The sequence below is a fragment of the Petaurus breviceps genome, unplaced genomic scaffold (genome assembly GCF_028583685.1).
Source record: "Petaurus breviceps papuanus isolate PSGF00001 unplaced genomic scaffold, PetGlider_PUasm1.0 350, whole genome shotgun sequence".
NCBI classification, from domain to species: domain Eukaryota; kingdom Metazoa; phylum Chordata; class Mammalia; order Diprotodontia; family Petauridae; genus Petaurus; species Petaurus breviceps.
In genome coordinates this window covers 2,350,511-2,376,024 of record NW_027186199.1, presented here as the reverse complement: position 1 = coordinate 2,376,024, position 25,514 = coordinate 2,350,511, and the positions used below count along the sequence as shown (strand labels likewise).

The 25,514-nt window shown below is 41.1% G+C and overlaps 1 protein-coding gene across 5 annotated transcripts in view; it reads right to left on the bottom strand.

Moving 5' to 3' along the window:
* Positions 1 to 431: 431 nt before the first annotated feature.
* LOC138168077 (myelin-oligodendrocyte glycoprotein-like) overlaps positions 432 to 25,514 on the bottom strand; it is a 25,676-nt gene continuing 593 nt past the window's right edge. Inside the window, exons 2-8 of one of the 5 annotated variants that reach the window (XR_011170026.1) lie at positions 16,060 to 16,152; positions 15,340 to 15,681; positions 11,518 to 11,625; positions 6,218 to 6,334; positions 5,410 to 5,585; positions 4,885 to 4,986; positions 432 to 1,372 (exon numbers count right to left, since the gene is read on the bottom strand). Coding sequence is in view for 4 of the 5 variants with exons in the window: in XM_069097114.1 (XP_068953215.1) it covers positions 5,422 to 5,585; positions 6,218 to 6,334; positions 11,518 to 11,625; positions 15,340 to 15,681; positions 16,060 to 16,147 (819 nt within the window). In the remaining variant the exon portion in view is untranslated. Of the gene's footprint in view, positions 1,373 to 4,884; positions 4,987 to 5,409; positions 5,586 to 6,217; positions 6,335 to 11,517; positions 11,626 to 15,339; positions 15,682 to 16,059; positions 16,153 to 24,990; positions 25,113 to 25,514 lie in introns of all 5 variants that reach the window. The other 4 variants (XM_069097114.1, XM_069097115.1, XM_069097113.1 and 1 more) reach the window with 4 other exon arrangements.

Genomic DNA, 25,514 nt, shown 5'->3' with positions numbered 1-25,514 from the left:
GCATATGCAGCTCCACTGAGTTCTCCCTCCTCCCTCTATGTCAATGGATCATGGGAATATTCACAGGAGAGTAGCTTCCTCAGCAGCCATGAGGTTTATGGGACTATATTCTCCCAAGTAACTGCGGTGGTTTTCCCTTCTCTGATATCACAGCTAGAGACTCTGGGTATAACCTAGAAGTAAGTACTACTGACTGAGACCACAGATGCTGAGGCACTTGTCCTTCTCTGTCCTGTACTAAGCCTGTGGTTGACTTGGCTTCAGTTCTGTGCAGCCTGGCCTCTGGTAAGAGGAGCTTCCCTGTTTTTCACATGCATTGACTGGCTAATAAGTCCCTACCCTCAAGGTCAAAGAAAATGAGATTATTACTTACAAGTCTCAGATTCCTCTAAAAGGAAAAAGGAACAAAGATATTTAAAGTACAATACGAATCAGGAATGGGACACGTAGTTTATTTCTGCTCACAAAAAGGAATGCTAAGTTGAGACAAATCATAATATGCTTTAACAATGTGATTAGAACAGATTTCAGTAACATCTTTAGGTGCACAATAGGCTGGGAGACTAATATTAACTATTTCAAAGCATAACAGTTTTTGTTATTCAGTCATTTCAGTTGCATTTGACTCTTTGTAAGCCCATTTGGGGTTTTCTTGACAGAAGTACTGGAGTATTTCCTTCTCCAACTCATTTTATGGATGAGAAACTGAGGCAAACAGGATTAAGTGACTTACTTAAGGTCACACATCTAGTAAGTAAGAAATCTGAGGCCAGCTTTCAACTCACAAAGATGACTCCTCTCAACTTCAGAGCCAGTACTTTATCCACTCCACCATCTAGTGGTCCTATAAGACAATTTGCAGGACATCAATCAGGCACTTTGCATTTCACTCTGACAGTGTCAGATCAAATGCCAAGCTTGGGTCAGACATCTTTCTGGTGGCATCTTTGATTCAGAAATGATCCTTCTTGACATCCAACTGCTCACTGGAACTCAGGAATTTCAGACCTTTCAAGTAACGAGGTCCCAGTCAGTGCTTGACAAATCCAGCTGGGAGAAACTTATTTGGCAAAATCAGGACAATATAAACACACAAGAAGCAGAGATGGTTGTGTGATTATAGATACATGGCAGTTGGGCAGAAAACAGGACAATCCTCCCTTCCCCAACCTGATTCTCCTATTGCAACATTAAAGAGACCTCAGGCTTCAAGGCTAGAATGCAAGAGTCCAGGAGGTTAGTAGCTTGCTTTATTTACATTTGATGAGGCATCATCTGTTCTGGCTCAGCAATCATGTCCCACTGACAATCCCTCAGTGATCAACAATCCATGGCTGGATGCAGCACTGCCCCCAAGCCTCCATGATGTCACCTAGAAACAAGAATAATTACTGGTGGGGGGTGGGGAAGACAATGGGTCTCCCCCCGCCCTGGATCCATAGGTATTACTAATGCTGGGGAGGTGACTAAAATAAATAGGAAGCAAAAGCATGGGGTATAAAAGTTGTCATGATTAGGAAGGAAAAAGTACTAGGGAGGAGGAGGGAACATGGCAGGTGTTCAGAGTGAAGTATCATCCTCAACTCCATAGTCTTTCTCACCCCACATAGCCTATCTGTTGCTGACTAATGACTGTAACAGCTCTAGATTTTATTTTCTTATTTTTTTGCTTTTTGGAGGGGGGAAGGCTGGGCAATTGAGGGTAAGTGACTTGCCCAAGGTCACACAGCAAATAAGTGTTAAATGACTGAGGCCAAATTTGAATTCAGGTCCTCCTGATTCCAGGTCTGGTGCTCTATTCACTGTGCCACCTAGACATCCCCAACAGCTATAGATTTTAGCTAGGACTTGACTGGTGATTTTAGCATCTGTAGCTTTTAGCTAGGACTAAAAGAAAACCAGGGAAGGCAGGAGGCTAAGGTGAGGAGAGAGAGTTCCAGGCATGGGGGACAATCAGTGGAAATGCCCAAGTGTCAGGAGGTGGAGTGAAGAGTTCAATGAGAGGCCAGGAGGCCAATATTGCAGGATTGCAGAGTACACGGAGGGGGGTAAGTTATAAGAAGATTGTAAAGGTAGGAAGGCACTGTTAGAAAGGTCTTTCAAAGCCAAATAGAGAATTGTATGTGTCATACTGGAAGTAATAGGGAGCCACTAGAATTTACTGAATTTGGTGACTTATATGTTCTAGAATGACACAGTAAGAGACCTGAGGCAGGGAGATTCACTAGTAAGCATTTGCAAGAGTCCAGGTGTGAGGTGATAATGATCTATCCCAGGTGGTAGCAGTGCCAGAGATAAGTCACCATATATGAGAAATATTACAAAGGTAAAAGTGAAAGGCCTTAGCAAGAGATTGGATATGGGGAAAGAGTCAGAGAGTGAGGAGTCAAGGATGCCTAACCTGTCTGCCTAGGAAGACAGTGTTACCATCAAATGGGAGGAGGGCCTTAGGAAAAGGGAGAATTTGGGGGCGGGGAGAGTGAATGAGTTCAGTTTTCAGTATATTGACCATAAGATGTCCATGAGACATAGATTTTGAGACATCTAATAGGCTACTGGAGATGCAAGACTGGAGGTCAAGAGAGAGATTAGGGCTGAGCAAATAGATAAGAAAAATGTCAGCATAGAGATCATAACTGAATCCACATGAAATGATAACTATGATCACTGAGTGAAATATTATAGAGGAAGAAGAAAAGGCCCACAACAGAACCCTGTGGGACACTCATGAATAGCAGACATGACCTGGATAAAGATCCAGTGAAGGTGACTGGTCACATATGAAGGAGGAGAACCAGGATAGAGCAGCATAACAAAAATCTAGAGAAAACAGGGTATTAAGCAAAAGAAAGTGTCTGGTGCAGCAGGGGAGAGAGCACTGGACTTGGAATCAGGAGGACTCATCTTCATGAGTTCAGATCTCCCCTCAGAGATTGACTGGTCAATTACTGGCTCAGTGACAATTACAAGTCACTTTCTGGCTGTGTGCCCCTGCACAAGTCACTTAATTCTGCTTGCCTCAGTTTCCTCATCAGTAAATATAAGCTGGATAAGGAAATGCTAAACAATGCTAGTATCTTTGCCAAGAAAACTCCAAAATTGGGTCACAAAGAATTGGAAAGAACTGACCAACAACAACAGGCAGAGAAATCAGGAAGGATCGAGTTTGATAAAAGGTCATTAGATCTGACAAATAGAGGATTGTTGGTCATTTTGAAGAAAGGAGTTTCATTTCAATGATGAGCTGAGGATCAGACTGTAAAGAGTTAGGAAGAATGAGAGGAAAGAAAATAGGCACGTATTGTAAATGCAACTCAAAGAGCTTAGCCACAACAGAGAGGGGAGACGTGACAATAGCTGGCAGAGAGGGATGGACCAATTAGGGTTTTTTGAGAATGGAGGTAACTTGTTTATGTTCAGTGGCAAAAATATTCATCAAACAGATATGGAGTGATTGAAGATAAATGAGAGAGTGGGAATGATAAAGGGGGAAATCCAGGGAAGGGGACAGAACCGAATGGGACCATTTGAACATGTAGAGGGCTTTATTTGCCCTGGCAAGAAGATCCACTTCTTTGTGTGAGACAGAGGTGAAGGAAGGGATAGTGACAGGAGGTATCTGAGTGATGTAAGATGAAGAAAAGGGGAAAAGAGAGATCTCTTGGAGATGTCTCTCAATTTTAAGTTAAATATGAGACTAGGCTCTTAGTTGAAAGGCTCCAGGAAGGGGTAGTCATATGGGAAGCCTGTGGATGGATGAGAAGGTTTGGAAGAGGCACTGTAATGAAGGGGATAGTGGAATAAATGTTTAAAATAAAAGTTTAAAAGGATTGCCCTGCAGCAGTGAGAGCCCGAGTTGAGACAACGTAACACAAATTTAGAGTGGACCCAGTCAAAATGACTTTGTGATTTTCTTCAGCTTCTGTCAGCTGCAGGTGTGTAGGAGGAAAGGCACAAGATTTTGGGAGTGATCCAAAGCTGAGATTTTGCAATACAAGTTAGGCAATAAGGTAAGGAGGCAAGGGACTCAAAAGAAGAGGAAAGTGGAGGACTGAACTGGTTTTCCAAGGGGTCAGAATAGGGAAAGGAAGAGTGCAACTAATGTCAGGGTGTTGGCTTGGGAAAGAACTGAAGGACTGATGGATGGAGGTGATGGTGAAGTGAAGAACAGAGTTCCAGGTTGCAAGGAAGAGATCTAATATAAACTCCCCTGACATTCAAAGCCCTTTATAACCTGCCACTTCCTTTCCTATCCTCTTATAATTTATACCCTCCACCCCATGTCCTCGGTGATCCAGTGATACTGATCTTGCTATTCCTTGAACAAGATATCTCTATATCCAGGGATCGTCACTGTCTGTTCTTCATGTCTGGAATTCTCTCTCTTCTCAACTTAGCTACCCAATTTCCCTGTCTTTCTTGAGGTGCCAACTAAAATCACACCTCTTATGAAAACACATTCTTCTTTCCCCTTAATTCTAGTGACTTTCCTGTGCTGATTATCTCTAATTTATCTTGAATATCACTTGTTTGTACATGATGGTTTGCATGTTACCCCCCCCCTTCCTTAGACTGTGAGCTTCCTGAGAGTAAGGACTGTCTTTTGCCATTCTTTGCATCCCCAGGGTTTGGCAGAGTACCTGGTCCATAGCAGGTGCTTAAGAAAGATTTACTGAGTGCATGACCACCAAGAGCCATAAAACTTGACCCATAGGGAGGGAATGCAGATAGTGAGTGGCTGAAAGGATGGGGACTGACTGTCAAGGGCTTTAATCAAATCAAGGACAGGCAGGGAAGGTGGTCCTCAGACACTAGCCTGGAAATAGAAGACCAAGAGGTTTCACCTCCCATACAACCCCACCCCCGACTCCCACTATGACTCACAGATCTGGACATGGCATCTGCCTCCTCGATCTCATTCAGGGACAATGGAGGGAAACAAACTTGTGTACTGGATCAGGTTGACTCAGTTCAGTAACTAGGCATCTGCTTGAGAAGAGGATACGTAGAGAAAAGGAGGGGTGAGCACGGGGTGGGGAAGAGAAGTGTATAGAGGGAAAATAGAAAAGTGAGACACCAGAAGGAAGCAGAGAAGGAGAGGAGAGGGAGGGGGCAGGGAGGAAACGGCCTAAGAAAGATGGGAGGAAAGGAGAGTGGGAAGAAGAGAGGGAGAAAGACCTTCCTCTACTGTCCTCTTCTCAGCCCAGTCTGAGGCAAGTCCTCAGTCTTCCTCAGTTTATCCCAAGCCAACAAGCCCCCACTGACCTTGTGGTGATTCGTCCATTCCCTTTCATCCTTTTCCACTTCTACACAAACCTTCCCCCACCCCCAACTGAGCACCAGTCCTCTAGGCTGTCTGTGGAGGTGTTCACCGCAATTAAGTCAAATGCAGGCCCCACTTGAAATTACCTTATTGTCAGCTCAGGGGCATGGTAGGGTACGGTGACAGAACTTTCTCAGTAAGTGTTGTCTCTTAATAAATAAAATTTCCATTAAAACCAGAAGACTCTTTAAAATTACCAGCATCAAAACTGCCCCTTTAAATTTCCTGTCTTGCCAAATTGATAGCTCCTTATAAAGAAATCCTGTAAACCAAAAAGGACCCATGAGATGATAAGAAGAAACAAGATGGCTCCTCCTAGCTCTCCTGGGGAAAGAGTGCTAGGACTATCTGTTTCTACCCTGGGCAGCCCTTGGGGCCTCTGAATCCTCTCTAAATCCCTCCTCAGGTTCTAGACTTGGATTCTTATGCACCACACTCTATTTGAATTAATCCAGACTTAGAAGGGTCCCAGTGTTCCATACTTTAGGCAAGTACGTAGAAGAGGGTAGGGGAACACTGAACTTAGGGCTACATGGGAGTTGTCACCCTTGAGGCTCAAGACTGTGTGAAAATCAGGAGATTCGCATCAGTTTTGCAAAGAGAGTAGGGAAAAATTCAGGGTCAGGGAACACTTGGAAGGATGCCTACATATGGATACAAAGGTGCCAGAACTATGCAGAGATTGGAACCCAATCAGAGTTCAGGGAAGTGCATGGGCTAAGGGATACACAGGTTTGAAATATTACAAGTTGGGGAATGAATGGGGCAAATACACACCAGGGCTACACGGAGCTAGAAGGGGTCAGGACAACATGGATTAGTGGACCTTCAGGATCTGGGCTGTTTTAGTTTTGTTATCATCCCCTGCTTCCATCACATTGCTACCCTACTTACCTCTGCATTTATGTCTCATCCAGAGGTAACAAATGGCCATTTCAACTTCAAATGCACAAGTCACAATCAGGATCCCATTGATCTCACACAGCCAAGGAAATGACCTGAGAAAACATACTGAAAGAATCCCCTACATGAAGCATTCTGGAAAGATGGCAGAGTAGGTCAAAAATTTCTAGGCTCTCTCAATTTCCTCCACACACAGACAGAACGTCACCACAAAATGAATGCAGAGCAGCAAAAATAAAGGGGTAAAGCAATCATCTTCCTAAGACACTTAAGAGGACCTCAGGAAAGATAGGACCTCTAGAGACTGAGGATGACATAAGTGTAGACACCTCCAGGCCAACTCTGCTGAATCAACAAACAGCAAGTCCTAGGGCAGGCATCTCCTTAGGAAAGCAAAAGAGGCCTCAAGAAATTTCATCTCACAAAATTTCATCTAAAGGTTTGGGGAACAGATGGATGAATGGGGGAAGACTGAAGAACTTTTGCTGTTTCTGGATGTCAGGTCTAGTGATGCCAACTAGACATGATCCCAAACTGAGACTGTGGGCAAGGAGGATGAAGGACATGCCAGTGAGTAAGGTACTGTAGGAAGCAAGAACATTTTTAGGATGTGACTAGTGGCCCTAACTTAAAGGAGGAGAGGAGTGACTGAGGTTGAACCCCTGGACAGAATTCAGAAAATAATAGCGAGGAAGACCTCAGGCCTGGGGCACCACCACCTGTGAGTCAGGATTAAAACCTAATTTCAATAATAAGCAACTAAAAATAAAATGAAGTAAAATAAAAATAAAAGGGAGTAAGCAAAGGAAAAATAATCCCACCATAGATAGCTACTAAGGTATAAAAGGAGATCTGGGTTCATATTCAGAGGAAATCAGTGAAGTGGAAACAACAACACTCCTGCCTCAAATGGTCACAAGCCCAAAAAGAGTATTTGGAAGAACTTAAAAAAAAACTTCAAAAACCAAATAGAAAAAAAGCAATCCAAGTAAATTATGAAAAGAGTTAACCATTTGGAAAAAGAGGGGCAAAATCTTAAGGAAGAAAATAACTCCTTGAAAAACTAAAATTGGACAAGGGGAATCAAATGACATAAGACATCAAGAAATACTAAAACTAAAAATAAATAGAATTAGAAACATTTCATTAGGGAAAAAATGATCTGGAGAATAGATAGAGGAGACACAATATAAGAATTGTAGGACTATCTGAAAGTTATGATAAAAAAAGTCTTGATACAATATTACAAGCAATTATTAAAGAAAATTGCCCTGAAGTTTTAGAATAAGAGGGTAAAGTAGAAATAGGGGGAAGAAATCTACTGTTCGCCACCTGAAAGATATTCTAGGAGGAAAATTATAGGAATATCATAAACAAGTTTTAAAATTCCCTGATTAAAGAGAAAACATAGCAAAAAAAAAAACAAGAAAAAATAGTACAAGTATTACAGAGATACAATCAGGATTTCAGAAGATCTAGCAGTTTCTACACTAAAAGACCACAGGTCTTGGAACATTGTATTCTTAAGAGTAAAAGAGCTAAAGTTGAGACAAGAACTAACTTACCCAGCAAAGTTGATTAGAATCCTGAATTGGGGGGTACGGGGTGGGGGGGGGATGGACATTTAATGAACTGAAAGGCTTTAAGGTATTTCTGACAAAAAGACCAGAATGAAATGGAAAATTTTATGTATAAGATACAAAAGAAATATGAGGAAAACATTAAAGACTAATTATAAGGGACTCATTAAGGTCAAATTGTTTACTTCTAATATATGAAAATGTTATCAGTATTCTTAAAATTATCATCATTACTAGGGTAGTTTGAAAGAAAATTTGGAGTTGAGTTGAGTAAGAATAAAATTTGGAAGGAAAATGTTTAAAAAAAGGAATTATCTCCTACAAATGGGGCATTAAAGGAAAAAGTGATACAAAGGAAGCAAGTTGGGGTAGAGAGCTAGTAGTGTTGGAATCTTACTCACATTGAATCTGGGTTAAAGAGGGAATAACATATACGTTTAAAACTGTGTAAAAGTCTTCAAAACTTATCAAGAAATAAAAGGACTAGGGGATATGATAAGGAAAAGACTTTTAGGAGTCTATATAGATTAAGATTTAGGAGTGTGGGGAGGGAAAAAGGGAAGGACTCTTAGAGGGGTGGGTAGAATGAAAAATAAGTTTGTAAGGAGAGAGGATATGGTAACAGGGACAAGGTAAAAAGAGAGGCCGAGAAGGACAATAGTGAGTAAAAATAGGATGGAGAGAAATTCACAAATAGTTCTTATAACTTTGAATAGGAATGGGATGAACTCACCCATAAAATAGAGACAGCAGAATGGATTAAAAATCAGATTCTGACAATATGTCTTACTCCTATTTCTCTTACTCCTTCCATCTTCTGGCATTTACTGGGACCTCACTTTCCCTAGAGGACACAGCATACTTTGGATGTCCTTTTCAATATCAGTTGTACCTCCTCTGATATCACTTAACCTCACTTGTGCTTGGGAGGGAGTCAGAATATTACTCACTCCCTTTGCCACTTTCAGATACTCTTTCTGGTGCTATAGAACACTCAATAATCCTCTCCTCTTTTGAGTCTAATGCTATGCAAATACACAACTCAATCAGTTGACAGTTACCTACTAGTCAGATTATTTTTTCTTCTTTCTCAAAAAGTTCAGTATTTGGCCCACATTATTTATGTCAAGTCCAACCCCTGTCATACTAGGGCATATTACAGTGTATGCTGATATTCCTTCAAATACTCTTGCCTCTCAGTTTCTCAGTCTTCTCATCTCCTGTGACTTAGTTCTCCATACCAACTCAGCCACACAAGGTGGAGACAGGAGTATCTTTTACCTTACCATCACTCACAAATATCCACTTCAATGATCAAGAATTCTGAAATTTCATGATCAAATTATAACTACCATGCCATTTCTCTCTATACGTCACTCTTCCTCACTCCAAAGATCTTCCTTCTCAACCTAATCTTGGTCCCTACCATGAGTTCCAGACCTTCCACCTTTTAGTACTTTCTCAGGCCATCACCCCTACCATAACTTCACTTGCTGTGCCTCCTAATCTTGACTATTTTTAATTGGTTAAATACTAAAGAGCATTGTCTTCTGCTCTTTAATCCTTTTCCCCTGTCTTATTGTTTATCATACTTTAGCAAACCCCATCTCTAGATTACTACTACCATATACCTCTTCTGTTCTTACTCATGTGCTGATGACCACATCTAGAAGAAGCTATGAAAAATTATCGAATAAGTCCATGACAAATTTTTGTTATTTGCAATAACCAACCATCATTCCACATGACTCAGGGAGAAACATGCTATCCACCTTCTGATGGAAAGGTGATGGGCTTAGGGTGCCAATTTTGGCATCAATTTTTGTATAGAACCAAGGCAGGATTCTGTGTTACTTGACTATACTTTTTTGTTACAAGGGTTTTGTTGTTTTTTTTTCAGTGAGGGGAAGGGAAATGAGGAAAGAAGATAGATATTTTTAATTGAAAAAAATTAAAATATATTTTCCTAAAACCAAATTTATGTTATATAATCTCAGCTGTGCCCTCTCCACAGCAATATAAGGTTTTTATTTTTTCTAATTTCTAGTTGTTTCTCTATTCCACTTCCCACTGTGGCTACTTCAGACTTTCATTTCTCTCAAGCTTCACGTATCACCTCTTACCATATCTGAACACCTTGTTTCATATTTCCTAAAAAAATACAGATCGTTCCACATTAACTCTCTCCTTCTCTTCTCAACCTCTCTAACTTCTTGACATCTTTCTCCACACTGTCCTCCTTTTTTCAGTCTCTAATGAAGAACTAGCCCTTCTCCAGGCCAAGGCCAACCTCTCTATGTACATCTTTAAATCCATCCCTTCCCATCCTCTCCAGCACATGGCCACCACAGTCATCTCTCTCTCTCAATCTCTCTCTCTCTCTCTCTCTCTCTCTCTCTCTCTCTCTCTCTCTCTTAAACCACCCCCATATATCCAATCAGATGCCAAATATTGTTAGGTCTACCTCCAGACATCTCAAGGACTTTTCTCTTTTTATCCCTAGTCCCTAGAACAGGGCCTGATACACAATGACTATTTAATAAATACTTTTTATTTATTGACTGATTGATTCATATATGCTATGTTCCTGCCAAACCATACTAATCTTTGCCCTTCCTTCTCATCCTGCCCTTTCCCCTTCCTTGCTTCACTCCCAAGGTGAAAATAGTCCCTATCTCTGTCTCATTCCATTCTTCTTCAAGGTCTATCTCAGGGTCCACCTCCTCCTTCAAATCTTTCTTGACCCCTTCCCACAACCAGGTAAAAGTGATTTCTCCATCCTTAGATTTCTTGGTTTATTGCCTGGATCTCCCTTAGAACTTGTCTCACATTTGTATCCACATCTCACTCCTACTTAGATTGTCAGCTTCATGAAGGCAAGTACAGAGTCTTACCTAAAAATGTAATTTCTTTCTTCATCCCAGATCATAAAGCAAAATACACAGCAGACTGTTAAAAATACTCACTGATTAAAAGGATTTTTAGAAATTATTTTAAGGAGGCAAAGATGGTCCTTATTCAGACTCCTACTTCTCCAACCCTACCCAGGGCAGGGATCAGGGCTGAAGGAGAGGGAGGAAATAGTTGTTTGTATTTCCAAATGGCCTAGAAGAGGCCAGCTAGGTGGTGTAGGATAGAGAGGTGAACCTAAAATCGGGAAGAGCTGAGTTCAAATCTGACATCAGAAACTTACTTTCTGTCTGACCTTGGGTAAGTCACTTACCCCTATTTTATTCAGTTTCCTCATTTATAAAAATTACCTGGAGACAGAAATGACAAACCATTCTAGTATCTTTGCCAAGAAAACCCCAAATGGGATCATAAAGGATTGACATTATTGTAATGACTAAACAACAACAGCCACGGACTGGCACATGATTTGCACAGAGTAAGTTCTTCAGCAACATTTGATGAATAAATGGGGAAAGAAGCCCATGAACAGGGAGCATAGAGTAAGGGATGGTATAGGGAGGAAATACATGTGGATTTGTGATGGCAAGGGTGGTTGGAAGGAGTAGGCATCTAAGAGTAGACATTTGGATATGAGTGACCTTGAAGGACTTGGGTGAGGAGAGGGGGAACAAGTGATCAGGACTGGGCACAAGTCAGGCTCCCAAAACCAAGGGTTCTGAAGTCTCTGTCCCCTCCCAGATCAGATATGGCTAATGAGCCAGATAGGAAGCCCTTAACCCAGTTTCCCCTCATAATTACCTTGAAATCGCAGCATAAAAATGAAAAAAAGTAAAAACATCAGGACCCAAAAGACAATAAGCTGCATTAATAATTTTGGTAGCTTAGTCGATGACTCAGGTTCTTTACCTAAAACACAATTGCACATAAATATCAGAACCAGGGCTGCCATGAGAATCCTTACAACATCTTTTCTTGCTATCTCCAACTCCCATGTCCCCACTGAGCACAACATAACCATAGATGTAGCCAAATTATAGTCCTTGCAAGAGTGGCTACTCCCTGCCCCAACCTTTGTACCTGATAGTAGACACATTTCTCTCTTCCACCAATAGCATTACCATGTCCACACACCCTTTCTCCATCCCAGCTCAGTCCACATCATCTGCTGTCAGCCCCACTCCCCATTTGTGAGATACGTTAGACTATGCTAATGAGGATACCAGGGAGTACAAGTGGGATAGGGGTTCAATTTTTGTACTTTTTGGACAGGCATTATATGCAGAGAATCTCAAAGACAACAGGGAACTCAGAGGTCCATCTGGTTCAACACACGCTTGAATCAGAACCTCCTCTGAGACTCTCCCTACATGTGATCATCCAGCCTTCACTTTAAAACTCCCAGGAAGGGATAGTTCACTGTCTCCTACAGGAGCCCCTTTGACTTTGGTATTGCTCTGATTGTTAGGAAGTTTTTCCATACATCAAGCCTAAATTTGCTCTTTTGTACTGATGTTCCACAATTGTCTAGGGCCAGTCTCTGACCTAGCCTATACATGGGAAGGCTCTGGTCCAGGATTTCTCCAAAGCCAGTTCCCTGTGAAGGCTATATTATGTCCTAAGATTGGCTCACCATCTCTTCCTGACTTGCAGGAGTTTAGGATGTGATAGCCGAGCAGTGACCCAGACATAGATGCATACAAGGGAACAAGGACATAAAAACATACATATGTGGGTAAATGAACAAGGATGTTAAAGATTTTCTCATTGAAACCTAAGAGAAAATTGCTTTACCTTCATTATATAAACCCTGCCCTCTGATCAAAACATCAGAACTGCTATGACAGATCCCGCCTGGCTCGTGTCCATTATTTCACACTTCTCGGTTTGGCCTGTGCCCATTTTGATTCAGGCATCACATAATAAGAAAGAACTATAATGCGTCTGTATGTGGGATAGGGATTTTGGGCTGTTTTTCACTCAGAGCTAGCTTGAAACTGAGAAGATCTGGCTGTGCTATTGCTTCTGTATTTATAGTGTTTTCTTTCCTTCTTTTAGGGGAAGGAGACTAAGAGATGGCTACAATCTCATGAACTTCAAAAGACCCCATCAGGGTGTCTCAGGGTTAGAACCCTTGAAAAGATTTGTAAGAAGTTATTCAATAAAAGAGAAAGTCCTAAAGAACCTAAGTGACCCAGGTCAGTTGAAGCATAGATGCTGACTTATCCATCCATAGACTATGTGATGAGAACAATGCTAGGTAGAAACTGTTTAAAGTTTAATCCTAATTTTCTCAGGAATTGAGGGGAGAGAGGGAAGCTTGTACCCCAGGTGTTGGGAGGAAATATTTATAATTCTGTTCTTGCAACATTTTATGTATTCTTTTTTGGAGAGGGAAAGGCAAGGCTACTGGGGTTAAATACTTGCCCAAAGACACACAGCTAGTGAGTATGTCAAGTGTCAGAGGTCCCATTTGAACTCAGGTCTTCCTGTGTTCAGGGCTGCTGTTCTATTCACTGTGACACCTAGCTGCCCCTCTTGCAAAATTTTAGTAAACATTCCATTATAAAAACTAATTGATATCAAATGCGTAAATGGAACTGGGGCACCAATTACTACCAACCAACAGTGGTGAGAGCATAATGGGATGAGGATTCAAGTTGAAAATGTTAAAAAAATAAAGATGACTTCATTGTACCTCAATGGTATCCTAAAATCATGAAAATAGATAAAACCAGTCTCACTCTACAAGACTAAAGTAAGGGAGTAGCTACATGTAAAACAGTCATATTTACCATAAGATCACAGATTTAGACCTGAAAGAGACCTTAGGTTATCAAAACTATCAAGTCTAACTAGTTTTACAAATAAGGAAACTGAGGCACAGAGAGGCAAAAGTCACTTGCCCAGGGATATACAGCAAGTAAATGCTTGAGGTAGAACTTGAAGTCATGCTGAGTTGTTTTTCTTTTTCTGATTCTGGATATAGTTTCCTAGCCACTATACCCTGAATCTTGATCCTTTGTTAAAAATGTAGAACAAGAAGGGTTCTTAGAGACCAACTAGCCCAACTGCCTCAACTTACAGATGAGGGACTGAGACCTGCAATAGTGAAATTACTAGTTTAAGGTCACTCACATAGTAAATAGGAGAGGCAGGACATGAATCCAAGTCCTTTGACACCAATCCAGTACCATCTTGCTATGAAAATTAAAGTCATCCTAATGTGATTTGGATTCAAACCAAGCGTGATTCAGTCACAACATAAAATGCAGTAGATTTTCCTCATTGTGCTCCCACTCCCTGACCCTAACTCACCTTACCTTAGGGACATTCCATGTCCCCTGGTCCCTGGGACTGGAATTTACAGACTCTGTATTTTTCAAACCCCATACTGTTCCTTGGCCAAATTACTTTGATAAGTACTATTCTTCACTATTCCCCATATCTACCCATCTGGTAGTTTTTTGTTTTGTTTTTTGAAGGGGAGAAGGCAAGGCAATAGTGTTTAAGTGACTTGCCCAAGGGTATGCAGCTAGTTGTGTCAAGTGTCTGAGGCCTGAATTGAACTCAGATCCTCCTGATGTCAGGGACAGTGCTCTATTCACTGTGCCACCTAGCTGCCTTCCCCCCTCCCCAATCTGGTAGTTTTGTTCCAGTCTGTCTGTATGTGCTTGACTGATATGGCCTTGAGAAATAGAAGTCTAGAGAGGTGCATTGGTATAGAATCTATGTGTGGAGGAAGGAGAGAAAGAAGCATGAAAATGGTCTTCCTCCTCCTACAGCCTCCCCTCTTCCCAATTCCTTCCCTTTGCAGCTTTCCTTTTTCTCTTATTTCCTTTCTCTCCCTTCTTTTCCCAAACCCTCCTAAATTAGCAATGCCTATCACGCTCTTTCTGTCCCATGCCCCAAGTCTGTTGAGTCTGAGGTCTTTGGAATGGAAAGAATATGAAAATTCCCAGAGAAAAGCTGTCAGATAATCCAAGGATGAGGATGACCATCATGGTGAACAGCTTTGAGATTATTTCACAAAACAGAACTGCTGGGGTTTAGCTTTTGCATTCTTCCGGTTTGGGGATTGTCACAGCCTAGAGAAGAGAAGACTTAGCCAGGGCATGAAACTGTTTGCAGGTTTGAAGATCTAGGCTTTGGAAAATGGATTACACTTGTTCTGATTGTCCCTCTGGGACAGAACTAGTAGCAATGGGTGAAAGCTTCAGAAAGGCTGATTTAAGTTTGATGTCAGCAAAAACTTCTTAATGATGAAATTTATCCAGAAGTGGAAAAGGCTGCCTCCCCCAGGGAAGTAGCATGGCTTCTCATTAGAAGTCTTTAAGAAAGGGCTGGAAGATCTATTAAATTCAATAAGCATTCAACAATTATCTTTCATGTACAAGGCGCCAGGGAGGGGCCGAGAAAATAGGCCAAATGAAAATGGGTACCTGGTGGGCATGTAGAGAGACATTTCTTGTTCAGAAAGGTATTAGAGTAGATGATCTGGGAGGTCCCTTTCAACCAGGACATCCTGTGATTCCAGGAATCACACAGCTAACAAGGAAGTTTATCCCCAGCCACACACTCATATGCACAGAAATATGCCCAGTCCAAGGCCCAGCTCTTTACCTAAGACCTTCAGCTCCATATCAGCTTGCTCTTGGTAAAAACCATCTGCAATGAGACATGTGTACTTTCCTGCATCCAAGAGTCTCACATCTCGTATCTTCAGGGTGACATTCCCACTTGTGATAGCATCTCTCGCCAGCTCTGTCCTCCCTTGGTAAGAGGGGGCCTGGTCTCCAAACTGGTCCTCCCCATCTTGATAGAGATGTACCACTTGAGTGGATTGCAACCAGACCACCTCCATGTGCTGAGCACTCTGAGGTGGGGACAGGTAACATGGTAACTCTGCCTCTCCCCCAAGTGGGGCCTGGATGGGTCCTGCAGGTCCAGTCACTGAGAACTCCCCTATTCAGTCAGGCAGAAAGACAAGATAAAGTGTCAAAGAGGAGAACAGCAAAAAGTAGATGGCAACAGATTTCAGTATCTAAAAGGGACAAAAGAAAGGAACCTTGAAGTAGGATAGCAAAGGAGGAAAATATGATAGAATATTACAGAGAGAAGTAAAGGAAGATGGGATAGATTATGAGGATAATTATAAAGCTCCAGCATACAGAAAATAGGGAAAATGAGGAAATACCAAGAAAGGACTAGGAGAATATCAGGTGCATGAAGAAGGAGAACATGGGAAGTAGGACAGGACAGAATCTCTACAGACTCAACTGTGAGCCTTCAGAGCTCCTGTTCCAGATCAGAAGAAACCAGATAAACAGAAGAAACACTTACCTAAGGCCATTTGGGATATCTGGAGGAGGAGGAGGAAGGCAATGATAGAATTAGAGAGACTGGCTCCAAAAGGACTGGACATCTCCATCACACCTGGGAGAGATCACAACGAAGGAGGAAGAAGGATTAGTGACTGTGGTAAGGAAATGACCATGGGAAGACAAGCGATTATAATGGAGAAGTGGGACAATATCTGTGACAGGGACACAAGGGTCAAGTGACTTTCTGTAATGTAGGACCAGTATGTGTGACAGATACAGGAGGGCTATGACTGTGGTAAGAATATGAGCATTGACATGGTAAGAACACAGGGCACCAGTAGCTGTGACAAGAACATGAAAGAACTTTAATGTAACAAAGGTAGCGTACCATGATTGTGACAAAGAGAGTGGTGGTACTATGTATGAAAGAGATGGAAAAGGCCATGTGAGTGGGGGTGGTGGTGATCACTCGCCTTGAAATGATAGCATATAGGAAAAACAAAAATGGGTGGAGCTGAGATGGCAGAGTAGAAACAGGCTTCTGCATGGCTCCTGCTTCCCCCTCCTCCAATAAATGTAAAAAATGACTCTAAACAAACTTTAGAGCTACAGAACTCAGAAAGCGACAGAGAGAAATTAAGCTCCCAGTGAAAACATCCTTGAAGGCCATCAGGAAGAGGTCAGCACAGCACTCTGGGAGCCGAGCCCAACCCTGCATGAGCCTGAGGTTTTAGCCTCAGGGCAGCCTGACCAGCCCCAGCTGGAGGGACCTCTGGAGAGTGGATTACCAGCAGCTGTGGTGGTTTCCAGAATTATCAACCCCAAAATGCCAAAGACAAAGTGAGAGGTCAGTAGACTTTGGGAACAGGGGGTCCAGGAACATGGTCTGGCCTCTGTCCCCAGAGGGAAAAGAGGCTGAGGCATGGTGGCCACATAGCTGCTTCAGGGCTCCTGGCCTGCAGATTGTAGGGGGAGCAAGCAACCAGTCTGAGGTATAATCTCTCTTGCTTTAACCTGTTTGGTTCTGGATTGATGTCTAGGGTGGAGGTCCTGAGGTGTGTGACCAGTGTGCCAGAGCAAGTGGAGGCTTCTGGAAGGGCACCCAACTAATAGCTCCAGCAGCTGAGAAAACCCCAGCCCCTGGGACAAAGCTCCCCTCTCTGGAAGCATAGTTCTACTGCAGCAAAAAGTTCAAAACACAAGTAATTGAGTGGCAATGTGAGCAAACAAAGGAAGCAAAGCAAGCAGAGCAATCTGACATAAGACTCCTATTTGGGGAACAAAAAGGATCAAAGCATGGAACAGGAGGAAGATAATGAAGTCAGAACTCCTACATCAAAAGCTTCCAAGAAAAATATGAATTGGTTACAGGCATAGAGGAGCTTAAGAAGGATTTTGAAAACCAAATAAAAGAAGTAGAGAAAAAATTGGGAAGAGATGAGAATGATGCAAGAAACTCATGAAAAGAGAGTGAGCAGCCTGACTGAAGAAAATAATACCTTAAAAAATAGACTAACTCATATGGCAAAAGAGGCTCAAAAAGACAATGAGGAGAAGAATGCCTTCAAAAGCTGAATTTGCCAGATGGAAAAATAATCTCAAAAGCTCACTGAAGAAAATCATTCCTTCAGAAATAGATTGGAGCAAATGGAAGCTAGTGACTTTATGAGAAATCAAGATACTATTAAACAGATCCAAACAAATGAAAAAATAGAAAGCAATGTGAAATATTTCATTGAAAAAACCACCGATCTGGAAAATAGATCCAGGAGAGACAATTAAAAAATTATTGGACTACCTGAAAGCCATGATCAAAAAAAGAACCTAGAAATCATCCTTCAAGAAATTCTCAATGAAAATTACCCTGATGTTTTAGAACCAGAAGGCAAAATAGAGGTTGAAAGAATCCACCAATCACCTCCTGGAAAAGATCCCAAAAAGAAAACTGCTAGGAATATTATAGCCAGGATCAGGTGTTCCCAGATAAAGGAGAAAATACTACAAGCAGGGAGGAAGAAACAATTTGAATAATGTGGAAACACAATCAAGATAACTCAGAACCTGGCAGCTTCTACACTGAGGAATCAAAGGGCTTGGAATATGATATTCTGAAGGTCAAAGGAGCTGGGATTAAAACCAAGAATCACCTACCCAGCAAAACTGAGTGTCATGTTTCAGGGGAAAATATGCTCATTCAATGGAATAGAGGACTTTCAAGCATTCTTGATGAAAAAACCAGAGTTGAATAGAAAATTTTACATTCAGATACAAGAAGCAAGAGAAGAGGGGCGGCCAGGTAGCACAGTGAGTAAGAGCACTGGCTCCAGTGTTGAGAAGACCTGGAGATCGAGTCCCGGGCTCAGACACTTAGCACCCACCCAGAAACACCTGGCCGTGTAACCTTGAGCAAGTTACTTAACCCCAATTGCTTAGGGGCAGCCAGGTGGCTCAGCGAGTAAGAGCACCAGCTCCAGTGTCGGGATGACCTGGATCAAATCCGGGCTCAGAAACTCAGCACCACACCCAGAAATAACTAGCCGTGTAACCTTGAGCAAGTTACTTAACCCCGATTGCTTATTAAAAAAAAAAAAAAGAAGCAAGAGAAGCTTGAGAAGGTAAACAGGGAAAAGAAATCATAAGGAACTTATCAAAGTTGAACTATTTACATTCCCACATGGAAAAACTATAATTGTAACTTAAGAAATTTTTCGCAGTATGAGAATTGTTGAAGGGAATATAAATATATATATATATGTCTATATAGGAGGGTATACGGGCATATGAATACATACGTGAGTGTGTGTATATATGTGTACAAGTATAGATAGAGGGCACAGGACAAATTGAATAGGAAGGGATGATAATTAAAAGGTGTAATTGAGAGGTGAGAGAGGAATATAATGAGAGGAGATGAGGAAAGACAGAATGGGGTAAATTATCTCATATAGAAGAGGCAAGGGAAAACTGTTACAAAGGAGGGGAAGAACAGGAAGGCAAAAGGGAATGAGTCAACCTTACTCTCATTGAATTTGGCTTAGGGAGGGAATGACAAACACATAGGTGTCTCACCCTACAGGAGAGTAGTGGGGAAGGGGTTGAGAGGGGGAATGATGGAGGGGAGGTCAGGTTGGGGGGAAAGGAAGTTGGAAGCACACACTTTTGAAAAGGAACAGGATGAAAGTAGAGAATAGAACAAGTAGGGGGCAGGATAGGGTAGAAAGAAATATAGTCAGTCTTTCACAATATATCCACTACGGAAATTTTTGTACAGCTACACATGTACAACCTATATTGAATTGCTCATCTTCCCAGTAAGGGTGGGTGATGACGGAGGAAGGGAAAGAATGTGGAATTCAAAGTTTTAAAATCAAATGTTTAATATATATATATAATCATTTTTTACCTGCAACTGGGAAATAAGATATACAGGCACTGGGACATAGAGATCATCTTGCCCTTGCCCTCCTGGAAAGTCTGAGTGGGGATGGAGGAGGATATAGGAGAGAGCAGATTGGGAGATAGGGATTGCTGTTTTGGGCTGGTAGGTGAGGGAGAGACAGGATGAAAATTTGTAACTCAAAATTTTATGGAAATAAATTATTTAAACTAAAACTAAACATAAAATTGAATTAAAAAAAAGAAATTATTCTAGATCTCCTTTATGGAGGGAGGAGCCTGAAGATCCCTTAAGGATGCCCCTTCATTCCAATTTATATTTATCCCTCTATACCAAAGAGGTCCATGCATGCCAAGGAACATTTTAAGTAGGTAGAAACCCAAGGATAGTGAAGGTGTCTAGGAAAGAAAAAAAATGAATCAAGAGGAGAATTGTTCAGTCTGAGGCTCCCCCTACTAACCAGGCATGGGGGGAGGCTCCTATGTCCCAGATCCCCCTTTATGAGAAAGGCCAGACGCTCTGCTGCTGGTTCTTCCTGATTGTTCTACACAGGCTCCAAGGAGCAAAATGTCACATTGGGAATAAAGGAAAGAATCTCCTCATAAACTCACTGAAAACTCATGTCACATCCCAAAGTGTGCCCCAAGGTACATCTGCTACTCCCAGGATTCTAACAACATCCTCCACTCCCTCTCTTTCCTGTGCAATTGGGGAAAAGTGACTCATGATTGCTTGAGAGATCTATGAGCCTTCTGATGCCCGCCTATGTACACTGGTCTGATTTCTGATTGGGGGAAGGAATAAGCCCTTCTGGAAGAAATAGGCCAAGAAAATGAAGAGAAAAGGTGAGAAAAAAAAGAAGATACAGATTTGAATGATGAATAAGAGACCACTGAAGCCACAAGTAGGAGGGGAGGAGAGCAAATATTCCAGCATGCTGCTCAATTCCCAGTACTTACACCCCAAGAAATTGCGAACAGTGGACATGTTGAGAGAAATATTCTCCCATGGTTAACCTTAGATTTTGTTGTGATCCTGAGCAACAGAACACCCTGGTTTTGTGTATTTTATCACCTACATTAATCTGTATGGCTTCCTCAATTACTCTTTTATGAACTTGATTTGAAAAAACCTGTTTCCAAATATCTGTCAATGTCTTGTGTAAATAGTGCAAGAAAAACAAGCATTGATTTAGTATTCTATATTTGATTTCACTCTGTTCTGTTTTTGCCTAAATTATGTTTCTTTGTCTCTGAACTTTGTTCAGAAATTCAGTTTGAGTCAAGTTTAGAAACCCAGTTCTCCTGCTAATTGCTGTTCTATTCTTTTCTCAGGGAAGTCTACTGTGCTTGAATGATGTGGATAGACACAAGGGAGTCTATTCCAGTATCTATGCACAACTAAGCTATCCTTCAAGGATTTCTGGTCCACTACCTCTTACCTTGCAGGTAAACTCAAACCATGAATATTTCTTAGTCCCAGGAGGGAAGGAGGGGGTTGTTGTTAGCCCCTCACTCCTAATTTTTAACTAATCATATTTTCCCTGTGCCTTAGCAATGTAACCAATCCTGCTGGGGTCTTCACCCCATGATGTCATCAACTTTATAGCAAATCATACTATTTTCTCATCTTCCTTAGTCTGTTCTTCTCTGCTTATAAAAAAGGAGATACATCTGGATCTTTGGGCATTTGGGGCTAACTGAGGCAGTCATTAGACCCACTCCATTAGCAGGTTTGCACCCTGCTCATAAACTATTGCCTTGCTTGAGGAATACATATGGTCTCCTTTCATTGAATCTTGCTCATGAGCAGTGCATGGTGAAAACGGAAGTTAAACCTGCTGAGATTAACCTCTTATTCTGCAGATCTGGGTTAGAACCATTTCCCCACTCCACACCCAGCAAGCAGAGAAAATGCTTTTTATCCTGAACCGCAAAAAGAAACGTGTCATTATAATAGAAAGATCTGATTGTAATAGTTATAATTCCAAGTTCAATACTTGTCTTAAAGATAGTAAAGAGTAAATACCCATTAACAGCAGTCCCTTTACTATCCACAAAGAGACAACTCCAGTCTCCTAGTAGTTGTGAGGCAGGGCATCTCTGTATCTACTGATATATTACTGCCTGGCCTGGACCAAAGGAACCAGAAAAGTGACCTTTATTACATGGTCCACTTTTTTATTCATAAAACTCTATCCCCAGGAATAATTTCACAGTATGGTTGTTTTTCTTTAAAAAAAATTGATATATGTTTTGGAGCATTTATAATTTAGTGGTGATTCTAAAGTTCCACTAATAATGAAGAGTGATACAAAAATTTTTAAATAAAATACTAGCAAAAAGATTACAGCATTATGTCATAAAGGTAATACACTATGACCAGGTGGGATATATACTAGGAATGCAAGGTTGGGTCAAAGTTAATAAAATATAAGCATAATTGATCATATCAATAAGAAAAGCAACAAAAATCATGTGATTATATCAATAGAGGCAGAAAAAGCTTTTTATAAAACATAGCACCCATTTCTATTAAAGACACTAAAAAGCATATGAATAAATAGAGCTTTTCTCAAAGCATTAAGTAGTATCCATCTAAAAACAAGAATAAGCATTATCTTTAATGAGGATAAACTAGAAGCCTTCCCATGAGAACAGGGATTGAGCAAGAACGTCCATTATCATCAATACTATTCAGTATTGTATTAGAAATAATAGCTATAACAATAACATAAGAAAAAGAAATTGAAAGAATCAACATAAGACAATGAGGAAACAAAACTCATTTTTTGCAGATAATATGATGGTTTACTCAGAGAACCCTAGAGAGTCGATAACTAGTTGAAACAATGAACAACTTTAGCAAAGATGCAAAAAGCAAAATAAAAGCACATTAATCATCAGTGTTTCTATATATTACTAACAAAATCCAGCAGGAATACATAGCCTAGATAAATTTGTTACATTTCCATAAAATAGAAGAGACGTTAAAATAATAATATTAACAATAAACAGTACATCTCTGAAATACTCTTTGGAAATTCCAGGATTCAGGCTACCAAGTTATACCTGTGCCTGAAAAGATCGAAATTAGAAGAAAAAATAACTGAAAAACAATTAGAGAAAATTGCATTCAATTAATGGAGTCAACAACAATACATATCCATTGTTTCAAACAGGAAATAAAAAACAAAGTAAAAGCTTCCAGGCACCCCCTTCAAATTCAGGATGAAACATTGTCCTGTGAGGCAAGTGAATACTAATAAATCCTTCAAAAGTTGCCTCTGTAGCATAGAGTTCAACAAACCCAAGATCCCAGTTACCAGGAGAAAAGGTCACTCTGACAAAACCTTCTGGGAAAAATTGTATAGCAGTTTAGCAAAAATTATGGTTATACCAACAACTTACACACAAAGCAAGCTTCAAATGGATTCATGAACTAGATATAAAAGTCACATCAGTTTTTTAAAAAAATAGAGGTGCAAGAAAGAAATTATCTTTTGGCTTTCAGTATTGGGGAGAAGTTCATGACTAAATAAGTGATAAGAGAGGGTCTCGTGATACAAAATTGGCAATTTTGATCATATAAAATTAAAACATTTTTACTTAAATCTAATGTAAAGTTTGAAGGGAAATCGATAAATGGGAGAAAACTTTACAACAAGATTTCTGATAATGATCTCATATTAAAGATATATTATGACTCAAATTTATTAGACTGAATAGTCATTCTCCAATAGAAAAATGGTCAAAGGATGGGAAGAAACAGTTGTCATTCTTTTCCAGATTCCACTCCTGACTCTCCAAACTTTCTCTACCACAGCAGCCTGCCTCTCCTCACCCTCCTCCTGACCCCAGAAGTTCATTCTGTCTCTGTGGCCTCTTCCCCCTGGAAGCTCCCTCTACCCCTTACCTACCCACCCTGGAGGTTCACTCCAGCCCTCTGGCCCCTTCCTCTGATTTACTGGTTTCTCCTAGGAACTCCATTTTAAGGACAACATGTAGGTCAGCCATGTATGTCTTCATTCTTCTGACTGTACCTTCTGACTGTACCTTCAATTCATTAGAGTTTTAAAACTGTAGTCAAATGCAATAATAAATTACTATCCCAAAATAATGCCACTTAAGTGATTGTTAGATGGACTAAGACCCGCTTAAATGGCTAGACACAAAGAATAATTAGTAGTGGCTTAAAGCCAACTTTCCAGGTCTCCAGTGGGTTGCCTCAGGGATCTGTGATTCAGTCCCACAGCAGTTTTAACTGATGAATTGAATAGAGGCATGGAAAGCAGCAAAGTAGATGCCTACCTATCAATACATAAATACAATGATATATGACAATGCTGTGAGAAATGAGGAATAGATGAACACAGTGAATCTTAGAAAAAGAAAGGAACCAAAGGCATAGATCAACACCAAAGGAGAGAGTGGGTGTCCTGAGAAATTGACTTGTCAGTGAGGTTTAAGACCCAGGGTTTTGGGGAGGCCAGGTAGCACAGCGAGTAAGAGCACCGGCCCCTGTCAGGATGACCTGGAGATCGAATCCGGGACTCAGACACTTAGCACCCACCCAGAAACACCTGGCCGTGTAACCTTGAGCAAGTTACTTAACCCCAATTGCTTAGGGGCGGCCAGGTGGCTCAGCAAGCAAGAGCACCGGCTCCAGTGTCGGGATGACCTGGATCAAATCCGGGCTCACATACTCAGCACCACACCCAGAAATAACTGGCCGTGTAACCTTGAGCAAGTTACTTAACCCCGATTGCTTTAAAAAAAAAAAAAAAAGACCCAGGGTTTCCTTCACAAAAAAGATTCAATTCAGTTCCACAAATACTCACTTTACTGTTGGAAGAGATAACAAATTTAGGCTTGTGTGCATCTCTGACTTCTTGGAGGTAACTGTCTAGTGAAAGGTTATGAAATGAATGAATAACATGGAATAAAACCTAAGAGGGACAAGAAAGACAACTGAAAGACAGGAAATGGCAAAAGTAAAGGCACCCAGCTGAGAGAGCGGAAGGTATACATGGTTCAGAGAAAGAAAGGTGGGCAGTTTGGTTAGAGTAGAGGTGGGTAACCTTTTCATGTTGGAAATTTAGCTATTATCAAATAAGGTCACATACAAAAAGCTTCAATTAGATATCCTTGAAAATATGCATTATTTTGTAAAAAATTAAACTACTATCTACTTAACAATTTTAAAAAATGGATACTATGTGTTAATTTTAAGGTTAACTAAGGTCACATGCAACTAAAGCCACAGTTTCCCCACCCCTGGATCAGAGTGTAGAGCATGCAGAAGACATCCAGCAAGATGTCAGACTTTAAAGGACCTGATTTTAGAGGACAATTTAATTCCAGGCAAAGGAGATAAAATGTGGGTCCCTAAGGCAATAGGGATATTCTAGGGCATGAAAGTTATTTAGTTTGGTGGGTCTGGAGAATGTCCCATAGGTAGCTGAGGGTAGAATAATGGAGATATGTGATATCACAATAACACTTCTTACAAGTCAGGATCAAACTTCAAGATTCTTTGAGAACACATACTTGCCTCCTTATCTGTGGTGACATGAGCTGAACTAAGGCTATGCTGGGTGCCCTTGGTTAGTGACCTGTGTGTGGAGTCTCTTTCCTGAGAATCTTCTCTACAAGATGATGCCTCCTGGATGTTGCCTGGATTGGAAGTCAGTCATGGCATGAGAATCAAACCCCTTGTCTACAGCCTCACTGCTGTCTCCTCTGCCCAATCCCCACAAGTCTCCCCTTTCCCCAAAGCAGGACATGGGCTGATACTTTCATTCTCAGGAAGTGAAAAAGGGAGAAAACCTGGAACTGAACCTAGACCTTTGCAATTCCCATTAACATCTTCTAAAACCTGTTCCACAACCTGCAGGCTGTGACCCAGAATGTCCCTCATGCCCTCCTACCTCGGTCTATATCTTGTGGATGCTTTTTTCAGGTCTTTGCCTGTTCTACACTATTTCCCATTTCATTCCCCTTTTCTCAAACCTGCCTCTCTCTCTCTCTCTCTCTCTCTCTCTCTCTCTCTCTCTCTCTCTCTCTCTCTCTCTCTCT